The sequence below is a fragment of the Neolamprologus multifasciatus genome, chromosome 7 (assembly GCF_963576455.1).
Source record: "Neolamprologus multifasciatus chromosome 7, fNeoMul1.2, whole genome shotgun sequence".
Classification (NCBI taxonomy): domain Eukaryota; kingdom Metazoa; phylum Chordata; class Actinopteri; order Cichliformes; family Cichlidae; genus Neolamprologus; species Neolamprologus multifasciatus.
Genome location: NC_140445.1, coordinates 66,123,821 through 66,134,857, shown reverse-complemented (window position 1 = coordinate 66,134,857; position 11,037 = coordinate 66,123,821). Strand labels below are relative to the sequence as shown.

General features: G+C 41.4%; 2 protein-coding genes across 2 annotated transcripts in view; one reads left to right on the top strand and one right to left on the bottom strand.

Moving 5' to 3' along the window:
* The window catches only part of ferry3 (FERRY endosomal RAB5 effector complex subunit 3), a 231,544-nt gene that overhangs the window by 76,991 nt on the left and 143,516 nt on the right, over positions 1–11,037 (top strand). The gene's annotated exons all lie outside the window — the stretch shown is intronic.
* Positions 118–8,255, bottom strand: tigara (TP53 induced glycolysis regulatory phosphatase a). Its single transcript, XM_085166008.1, has 6 exons — positions 7,005–8,255; positions 6,172–6,209; positions 5,917–6,038; positions 5,551–5,628; positions 5,365–5,475; positions 118–1,976 (listed from the first exon to the last, which is right to left on the bottom strand). Exons 1-6 carry the CDS (start codon positions 7,073–7,075, stop codon positions 1,584–1,586), a joined length of 813 nt encoding a protein of 270 aa, XP_085022134.1. The 5' UTR covers positions 7,076–8,255; the 3' UTR covers positions 118–1,583.

The window sequence follows — 11,037 nt, the reverse complement described above, 5'->3', positions numbered from 1 at the left end:
ATTTTGTGACCCAGAAAGAATAATAAGAGTAATATTAAAACTAACTAGCTGCCGCCATTGTTAGAAACTGAGCTGGGCTGCGCTATGAATTCTGGGACAGCTTCTTCTTCTTCGGAGATTAACGGCAGCTGGCATCCTTGTACATGCAGTGCTGCCATCTTCTGTTTCAGTCCGTTATTACACTCTTAAATCCTACTACTTATTGACCCTGTGCACGAGAAAATGCTAACTTCCTGGTTTGAGACCGGATGTGGGGTTGTACATTTCCGGTAGCCTTACTTTGCGGTCAATCGCTACTGCAAAGATATTCTCCAAAATCATGTCCAAAACTCGAAAACGGAAAGATCGCGTTAAGTCACAAAGAGCAGAAGGTGGGAACACTCACCACTGTTGTGTCATAAAAAATCTAATGATCAATTTTGACGTTTAAAGAGTTTAGATCGATCAGTTGTTTACATCACTCAACACAAGCAGAACTGCATTACTGCATGCAGAAGACACATTGTCCACATTCAGAAGCACATCTCTGTATAGTGACTGGTCTTATGATTTAAACAGGCAAATGTTCAGCATTCAAACTACAGGTGAACAATAGTCAAACCAGATGTTTTCCCCATTATGTCGATATCAGCTAGTCAAGTACACACCTACACAGCATGTTAACAAACCGTGAAAAAAAGCCACACAAAAAATGAATGATTGCTGGTAACGGTTTCTATACATTAGTATTTACGAAGGGTTATATTGTGACTTACCTTAAAAATTACAGCGGTCCCTCGCTAATAACGCGGTTCACCTTTCACCTGGCTGTGAGATTTTTTCGTGCAAGTTTGCATGCTTATTTTTTTACATCACATTGTCCTGCGTCCTGATCGCTGCAGACGATCTCCGCCGTGACGTCTCTCCTGTACAATACAGAATCTCTGCATCGATCGCTAGCAGTGTGACTCTGAAGTGCTGTATGTCCACAATGTCCACGACACGTTTTGCACCGTCAAAAAATAAAATTGGCTACTTGATTTCACCTATCACTGGTTATTTTTAGAACATAACACCCGCGATAAACGAGGGACAGCTGAGAAATATAACATTTGAATCCATTTTCTCTTTTGCCCTGAGGCGCGGGGGAAAAATATCAACAAGTTGATGAACATTATTTACAGATATATTGGGTAAATGCCCGAGACATCTATAGAAATGTAAATCGCCGCTTGATTCATTCATTTGCTTAACTTGTTTTGGACCGTAAACCAGGCGCGAATAGGACACCGGAAACAAAGCTCCCCACAGGAGTTTCTGCACCGGAAGTAGCATATGCTAACGTGCACATAGTCAATTCCTGCGTCTTTTGTGATCTTACAAAGCTTCAAACGATGCGTCGACTATTAAATCAGTCCTCGACGATTTTGATAGTCGACGTAATCGTGACTAGTCGACTAATCGTGGCAGCTCTAGTATGTAGTAATGAACAGCCAGACAATAACAACGTGATGATGAAATTTCCTGCAACACAAACGATCTGAGGCTGAGCGAAGGTGCTTTAATTACTGTTTAAATGAACCCTAAGAAAAGGACATAAAAGGTCACGACCTGCGTGTCACGTGGTCCCCTCTGTGGATAAAAACACAGCACATCCCTGATAATATGAACTCGTCGTCTTGTTTTCTCACGGTTACTATAAACCGACAAAGGCCCGTGTTAGGACTCAGAGAGAACACGTGTGCTTTATCAGAACCCAGAGGTAAGCCGCAGTGCAACTCCTCCACAAAGTAGCGCACCACCACACACATGTAAGCCCCATGGGTGACCACCAGAGCATGGACGGGGATATCCTTGACCCCATCGTCGGCCTTCCCCTCAGGAGACGCCTGTGACGGAGCGGGTAACGACGAGTCGTCCTGCCCTCTCTCGCTGAAGTGTTCGGCTCCAATTTGCTGAAGCATTTTCTCCAGAAACTCTTTGAACCGCTGCTTCACCTGAGCAGAGCAAAAACCTGTTATGAAAAGTTCTCCTGCTTCTATTGTTGTACATACTGTAGAATGAGACCCAGGCTTCCTACGGCGCTGAGGGATAAAGGTTAAAGGTCGTTTTATTCATAAACTGCACATCTTTCTGATGCAACAACCTGCAACTTGTTTAAAAAAGGGAGGCAGCAGGCCTTTTGCAGAGGATTCGAGTGCTCTGTGCTTATGTCAAATCTATATTTGAAGATCAGCGTCACCGTCACGATGTGCTGGTCACGTCCTGGATCTGACCAGAGTTCATGTCCAAGAACATAATGGATGAAGTCTGACGAGGTATCTTGGAAATAGAACATCCTTCCCTCCAACAACCCCTCCTCCTCCTCACATCCTGTCCTCACACACACACACACACACACACACACACACACACACACACACACACACACACACACACGGGCATGTACTTTGATCAGCCCAACGTTCTTTCACAGATTCACAAGAAATTCAGTCATGCAAAGAAGACAATGATATGCTAATCATAACTTTATAGAGCTAGGAGGTGAATGCTTCCTGCCACCTAGTGGAAGTATGTGTACATTACACCAAGATACCTCGTATCAATCCAGAGTGTGCAGAAAGATTTAATTTTAGTGTCATATGTGCAAAAGATCCCACTTTAATAATGGATTGGATTTATATGGCACTTTTCAAGGCACTCAAAGCGCTTTACAATACCACTATTCATTCACACACTGGTGGAGGCAGCTACAGTTGTAGCCACAGCTGCCCTGGGACAGACTGACAGAGGCGAGGCTGCCATATCACGCCATCGGCCCCTCTGGCCAGGCACAAGGACACAACGACCAGGACAGAGAGCCCAGGGATCGAACCGGCAACCTTCCGGTTACAGATACGTTTCCCAACCCCCTGAGCCACGGTCGCCTTTTTTAGAAAAAAAGGCTTTTGCATCAGAAACATATTTGAAGGAATACATAAAGGAAGTGGGCAGCACGGCGGTGAGCTGGTTAGCACTGCAGCCTCAGATGCTTCTGTGTCTCTCTGTCTTTGCTCAGACCGCTGACCTGTCCAGAGAATCGGCTCCAGCCCTGAACTGGATGAGCGTTAGAGGACGGATTGTTTGAAGATGAAGAAGAGAGCAAACAGAGACACGAGGAAACTCAGGAAAGAAATAATCTACAGACAATTCTGCGATGGAATCAAAATGTTGTATTTCGTGACCTGTGAGTACTTCGAACTCAAGACTTCATTTTAATCTTAACTAAACAACTGTAAAACTTTATGGCTACATCGTGCTGGAACCAAGTACTCAAATGCACCTTTGTGACTGATCTTTATACATGATGTGTTACCAGGAACCACATTAACACACAAACATGAAGTAAATAAATAAATAAAACCAGAGGCCTGTGCTAAGAAGCAAGATTTCATATTATATGGGTAACGTCAGGCTAACCCTGGGTTTTCTGTATGTCCACGGTAACCTATGCTAACCTGCTCCAAGCAGGTCCGGTTGACCAGCTGACCAATCGACTCTCTCTTTGCATCACTGTGAAGTTTTTCAGTAGCATCTAATATCTTTGCATTTCCCTGTTGATCAGCACGAAAAATTATAAATTCTTAGATAGAGCTTATTTTTTCCTGTTGGCTGCAAACAGTTTTACAACTATATTATTGTTCATAAAGCATGAACACATGATCCCATCTATTTGTATCCCACTTGCTGTCCTTATATCAAATGTGCATTTCAAACCAAGGCTGCAGCTGAAAGGATGAAACATTCGTTTAATCAACCAGTAGATTATAATCCATCAGATTTTCTCATGTTTTGATGACAGAGCTGCAATTTTCACAGCTGGCACGATGTTTCTTATTATAGTAACTCAGCACTATTAATACTAAAGTGCAGTGCTCTTCCACTCACACTGCTGTGCTGTGTTTGACTTCTTCATATTTTTGCTATCATATAATTTTCTTTGTAAAATCAGCTGATCTTATGCATAGCTGTGATTGGTCAGATGCTGCCAACACCACATCTTTCCTGTGAATGGGTGGGAAACCTTCGGTAACTAAACGAGTTGACAGCCAGCTTTATGTGACCGCTTATCCTCACTGCCGATGATAGCGTAAGTGTATCCAGATAAAAGAAAGATACCCTGGGTATGTTGAGCCGCTTTATGGTTCAGGTTCAAAAGATTACAGATGTTATTAATGTCCACATAAATAACAGAAAGCCAGACAATCAGCAGGGATGCAAGGACCTGACATCAATCGGGTGACTTTTATGGCCCGTGTTTATCACCAGTGCCACATCTGTTTTTGAGATGAAGAGTGAAAAACAATAGAACTGTGAGTGTTTTTCATCTTTTTGTTTTTAGTATTTTGTTGTTTCCCAAGAATAAAAAGAAAGTGAATAATTCAGTCTTGGCAATCTGGTCATTAAGTCTGACGTCACTAGCCGTGTCTGGGCCTAAACTCCGCTGCAGGTCCATATATCAAACGATCCCTATGGCATTACTGAGAGTTGAAAAACTGTCTAAAGTCTTTGATCTTTAATAAAATGATCAGCGTTCTGCTCTACCAGGTGTAACAATTGAGTTTAACATCCAGGCATCCATGAAAACGGAATTTATGACATTTAACGGAGTTAGAAGTTAGCAGGAAGTTAGCAGGAAGTTAGCTCGTTAGCTTCTATCTAAATACAATATAGCATGTCCTGACTGCGGGGTTTTGGAAACAAATTCAAACGTACAGCTCTGTTATCACTTCCAACATAAATGAAGACATAAAACTAAACAGCAGTGACGTTTGTAGGGTTACTGAAGTTTGGCTAGCTGGTATATAATGATGTGCTACATGACCGCTAGCGACACAGCTATGTTAGCATAGCATAAACAAGCTAACTTTTTTCCCACTCGATAAAAGTTAACGTGAGTGTTCTCGGTGGTCAGGAACAAATGTAATGGCATGGCAGGATGCTGTAAAAGGACCAAACTTCAGCCAGGAGAACAACTGAGATAATCCATCCACAATACGAGGTTAGTCATTCATATACTGCTGCATGGGCTGGGCTGTAGTTGCATCCTAAGGTTTTAAAAACTGAGCTTAAATAAATGATTAGCGGTAACAAAAGCCGAGGGAGGTCAACAGTGATCACTGACTGTTTTAGGAGCTTTTTGAGATTAAATAGAAGAAAATACAAAACATGTTAACAACACCAAAGCATATTAAACGCAGACTACTTTAGGCCCGGAAGTAGGATTCGTCACGTCATCACTTAACAACCGGATAGGCCTGAATATTATTTATTATTTTTCATTATCAGTGATCCAGAATTTCACCAAGACTCTCTCCTTTCACAATAATACAACCTCAGCCTCACCTGCTCCTGCGTCTCTCCTCCCGGAGGTGTGAAGCCTGGAAACGTCTGACCAGCCGCCTCGGCCATGTCTTTGAGCTCCTGTAACCGCCTCCCTTCAGCTATCCCAAAGCTCTGAAACATGAACTTATTGATTGGCACGTAAACATTTGATCAATAAGTTTTCTCGTAAGTTTTGAGGTCACTCGCCTTTTCTATAAGCAGAGGGTCACACACCATTTCTAGAGCGGAACAGCTGCTGTTGTGCTTCATTATTGCTTCGGTGGTCTGGATGGAAAAACAAAAACAAAATGTAATCTGATTACAGAGAGGAGGAGGGTGGCTTTTATAAGTCTGCCACGAGTACTCAGTCAGAATTACATAAGTGCTCAGTGTTCAAAGGTCCGACTGCATTTATCTTCTAACTGAGCCTTGATTTAGATCTCATCTCCACACCTGTGAAGTTTTATGACACACAGAAACAAATCCACAGACTCACAAGATCAAATAAATAAATCTTTTGAAAGGCCAGACGCTTTTTTTTTACACTGCTGTTGTATAAGGTTCATAGTTTACCTGTTTTGCCCGCAGCATGCTGCTAACAAACACGTTGGTGAACTTGACATGGGCGAGGTATCGCCCTGCAGCTTCTGCCTGCTGCAGCCCAGCCTCAGACAAAGGTGCGTCTATAGCCTGGCCTGGGTGGAAGGAAAAGGGGAAATTAGAATAAAGCAGCGCCTGGTGTGAACACAACTCCCTTATTCTATTTTTTTTTTACCCAAAACAAGCAATTTTATTCTAATGAAACAAATATTTAGAGTCATTCTTTACCTTGCAGCAGACCATCTTTGTTGTACTGAGTTTCCCCACTGTAGGAAATAAATGACAGGAGATATTTTGGTGCTCAACAGGCACTCGTTTGATTTCACATCTGTTACCACATGAATCTTTTATTACACCCAGCATGAACGTGTTGCTCACAGCCATGACTTCCTGTTTGCCCAAACCTGTACTTATACTTTTAATGACGACTGGCTACTAACACGTCTTTTTGATGATTCAGTTATTTTGAATCTCTTAATCAAAATGGCCAAAATAAATGCATAAATCAACAAATGTCAGGATAAAAAGAAATTCACAAGTTCTCAGTTACAGATTGAACCCCAGTGACGCACAAACTGCAAATAAATCACAAAGACAACAAACATTTGGAGTCTGCACTGCTAATATTGATTTTATTTTCATGGTATCTTCGGACAATATGTGGTGTGTGTTAGTGGTTTTACCTTTGACCCACAAAAATCCACACACCGTGTTTTGTTTTTGTAAATGAATGAACCTTTATTGTTCCGCGTTTATTCTGCCCCCTGGTGGCCATCATGAAACGTCGCACAGACTAAACAAACGGTACAAACCCGCTGGGAGAGTCACAGTCTTATCATATATTCTTATCATATATTCTTATCATATATTCCTCGTTTTAGCTTAGAAGCTGCTCTCCGTGAACTGCGGTTAAGACCACGATAGAAATAAGCACATGTCAGTCACTGCTACACGTTTTAAAACTCCTCCAAACACGACAGACTGAAGTCTGTCAAAGTAAAGTCGCGCTACTCGGAACCCTGCGGTGCTGAACTTAATATATTACCGTCAGATGAACTTACTGTCGAACAAGGGTCAGCCCAAATGTTAGCGTTTTCATGCTGCGGAAGTCAGAGAGCGGGTAAAGACGCATTACTCAGTGCACGAGTCTCACAGTGACGGAACACGGGGACACTGGTTTATGGCGTCAGGGGGGAATTACAGCTGCCCGCAGAAGCGCATCAGCCCCACAGATATATTTAGCCCGACACATCCACTGCACGCTTGTAGGGTACAGATATTATTATGAAGATGAACTCTGGAAAGGTGTCGACACACCTGTGATCAGTCACTGACTACGACATCCAGGGGTGATCATTTGAGCAGCTGGTCTCACTGAGATTGGGAGTTTTTCTTAAAGAGACGTGCACATATGATGCATTTTACAATATTTGCATGATACATGCATTATACTACTACACAGGTAACTTAGTAGTACAAAAGTTGTATAATCGAAATATATTTCAAGTACCTAAAGTAAAGCTAAAATGACATAATAGTAAATAATAAGAAACAAACAAACAGGATGTTTATCTGTTTTTATCAGTTATTTCTGGGGCCACATGCAGATCTGTCATATTTTCATGTACATGTTGTCAGATTGTGCACTTTTCTGTGTCAGCAGAAAAAAATGCTGAATTGTAAACAAATTGGTGACTTTGAGTTTGTGTCAAAGCCTCGAGCTTCTGAAAAGCTGCAAACTTGTTTAACTCAAAATGCGCTGACGTCAAACAGTCGTAGGAGCTGTAAACCTTTAATGCGTAACGTCATCAGTGAGGAAGATTGCATATTAGTGTCAAAGCTCACATGTATTTAGCACCTGATGCAACTGTCAGTGACAGGAGGAGGAGTACATTTGCAAAAAAGCATCACGGACCGGACCAGGCACGTGCAGCGGGTGGGGGGCGGAAGGGGCTTGAGCACGTGCCCCTTTCCTGATGGGTGCCCCAGGTGCCCTTTTTCCTGCCTGTGCCCCTCAACAATAATATTTAACAATTAATCACAGTTTTGCTAAATAAAAGGGTCCAGCTTGCATCAGTCACATGACTATCATTAACCAATCCTCGCACTTGCGCGCTGGTTACGAGACGGGAACGAGCTCGAAAGAGCGCGCGCATTTTTTGCCGTTTGAGCGACCTCAAACCTTTGAGGAGGGCTTATATTTCATCATCATCATTTATTTATTTATATTTCACTAAATATAAATAAATAAATGATAAATTATTAGATTATGAATAATCTAATATGCATATCCACATAATTATGGATTATTATAATTATGATTAAAAACACACACACACGTGTTTTTAAAGAAAATGCATTAAGAAACAGATTATATTAGATTTATATTTCAAATATGATAAAATGCTGATTTTACAGCAGCAACATTGTATCTCATTTAATAAACTTTCTGCCTGCACAGAGTGGATAGTCAAACAAATACATTATTTTATATTTATTACTTAATTTTTTTATACTCGTTACTTTATTGTAACACTAGGAATAAATAATAAGAGAAGGATTCTGGATCAGCACTATGATTCAAACTTGTGGCCATAATATGTACAGTGTCATTGAGAAGGTATAAAATGTGACTGTATGTGCGTGTTTTATGTGTATAGATTTCTTTGTCCAGACAGGCTCTGTAAGGACATGAGGAGGAAACAGTGACAGAAGGCGCTGTGAGGCAGTGGATCCGTCAGCAGCTGGATTACAAAGAGCACAGGTCACTATGACACCTGCACCAGTTGTTTCATTGGATTCAAGTATAAAAACAATAATAAACACAATGTTTTCGTTCTCTAACATTTTTCTATCATTACTTTATTATGGATTAGGTGGAGGAGTTTTTAAGTGCTGTCACCATTCTTTACATTTTATTATTATCTCATAACACTTGTTTAATCAGCTCCCATCTCTCCTGTGGACTCTTTAATGTCTACCTTCTCAGATCAACACAGCCCTGCCCTCGAGTAGCAGCAGCAACATTGTATCCATCAGTAAAACTGTCACAAGGCGGGATGGACTCATGCGCAGACAAGGGAAGCTAAATGCAGTTCCTTCTATTAACACAACACACCAGCAACTCAGCTCGCTCAGGCCTCCAAGGGAAAGAGAAGGTTACTCATTAGTCCAGCAATGAGATGTTTCCAGCTACTGCCTTAAGTAGCGGACGCTGGTGAAGTGATGAGCCACAGGTGCGAGGGCCGGGGGCGGGAGCCCGCAATGAGCTCCGCCCAGGCGACACACAGCGAGAGGGAAAGGAAAACAAGAAACAAATGTAGCCAACCTGGGTCAGCCGGGCAGACACGGGGACCGTGACAAAAACATACATTTGCTTTGCATTGCCCCTACCTGATGACAGTGAGAGTTTGATGCGTTTCCATATTAATTCTTCATGAACGTGTTGTTGCTCCTCAGCCTGGTTCTAGGGGCCCCTTTTTAACTTTGAGCACCTGCCCCTTTAAACATCTCTGCACGGCCCTGGATTGGACTCAGGATATTATCCAAGCAAAGGATTGAGAGTTTGAGAAAAACACGTTTTTAGCATAAATATTGACCTTGCATATTACCAGCCATCATGCCTGTTGTCATAATCTTAGGAAGACAGCATGAACTTAAATCCCACATATGCAGTTATATGATGCTAACAATGTCCAAAATGTTTTTTGATAACTTAATTTTATAAAAATTATAGTAGGACAATGTATATCAAAAATCCTATAATTATTTTATACTAATAATGTTATGCCTACATTTAACATAAAGACCAACTGGGAACGTGATTTGTTTTGGCGTAGATTAGGGCTGGGCGATATGACCCAAAATTCATATCTCGATACTTTTTAGCTGGATGGCGATATAAGATATATATCTCGATTTTTTTTTTTTTTAAGCCATAAAGTAAGAACAAAAAGAGAGTTCTTAGTCAAAGCTGTGTCCCAGATGTCACACAGGCACTTTTATTAACATAGAGCATAGATGTACATAAAATTTACTCAAAAATAAATTATGAGCATTTATTAAATAATAATGCTCCATAAATAAAAGAAAACAATGTTGTTTTTGTGCATAACAAAAAGCTCACAATTGTGCAGTCAAAATGTAAACTAAAAGACGCTGAGCATAGTAACAAAGACAGATTTCACAGCTGCTCTGTTCCCAACTTCTACTGTGTGACTCACAGCATTGAGTTTGAAATCCTCTTCGTAACCACGTCTCTTAACAGGTGCCATTTATGGTCCTTAAACACAGTAGGGTAATATTACGTTGAAGCACAGTACGTATCACTCCGCGGGGCTCCTCGGTAGCCGTAATGCTCCGACAATCCATCAAGCGGTGCAGCACCGTAGCTTACCAAAGTTGTACTAAAACATGTTTTGACAGATTGCTGAGCCCTGTGTACCACATAAAATCAGTTCGCGGCCATCAAGCACAACCAGAATTCATACATAAGGCGCGCTGTCAACTTTTGAGAAAATGAAAGGATTTTAGGCTGTGCAGCGCCTCTGGGCTGCATGGCGTTAGCGTGGTTAGCTCGTTAGCGTGGTTAGCTAGCTAACACGTTGACGGCGTCCCGCCCCACGCACGGGGCGATGCGCAGTAACTCGTTAACGGAGATTTGCCGTGTCCATCTTGTCGCTTCCTGCAGGTGAAGCGATGGGGGAGTTGTGCTCAGTGAAGGAGAGGCGAGGCCGAGTAATGTTGCGTAAAGACAAAAGTGGACGAAAGAGAGGCAAACTTGCGGCTCCACAAGTAACATAGACTATATCGATATAAAGGATATTGTCACATCTTATATCTCGTATAAAAATATATCGATATTTTTTAAAAACTCGATATATCGCCCAGCTCTAGCGTAGATGTTAAAAACAACTGGAAGGAATTTATTCTAATGAAATTTCTTGCATATATGCATTTACAATTTTCATGTAACATGCTGATTACAAATGTTACAAATATGTAAATACTGACCTTTGTAAAGCTGCGTGTCAGTTTCTTTTACATTTCTGTTTTTAAGCATGAGTTGACCGATTTTTTAAAAACGGTAATGTG

Coding starts and splice junctions, on each gene's coding strand:
- tigara (XM_085166008.1), bottom strand. CDS start 7,075: ATGCGTCTTTACCCGCTCTCTGACTTCCGCAGCATGAAAACGCTAACA. Junction 6,210..7,004: donor GGGCTGACCCTTGTTCGACA/GTAAGTTCATCT, acceptor TATTTCCTACAG/TGGGGAAACTCAGTACAACA. Junction 5,476..5,550: donor ACCCTCTGCTTATAGAAAAG/GCGAGTGACCTC, acceptor TTCATGTTTCAG/AGCTTTGGGATAGCTGAAGG.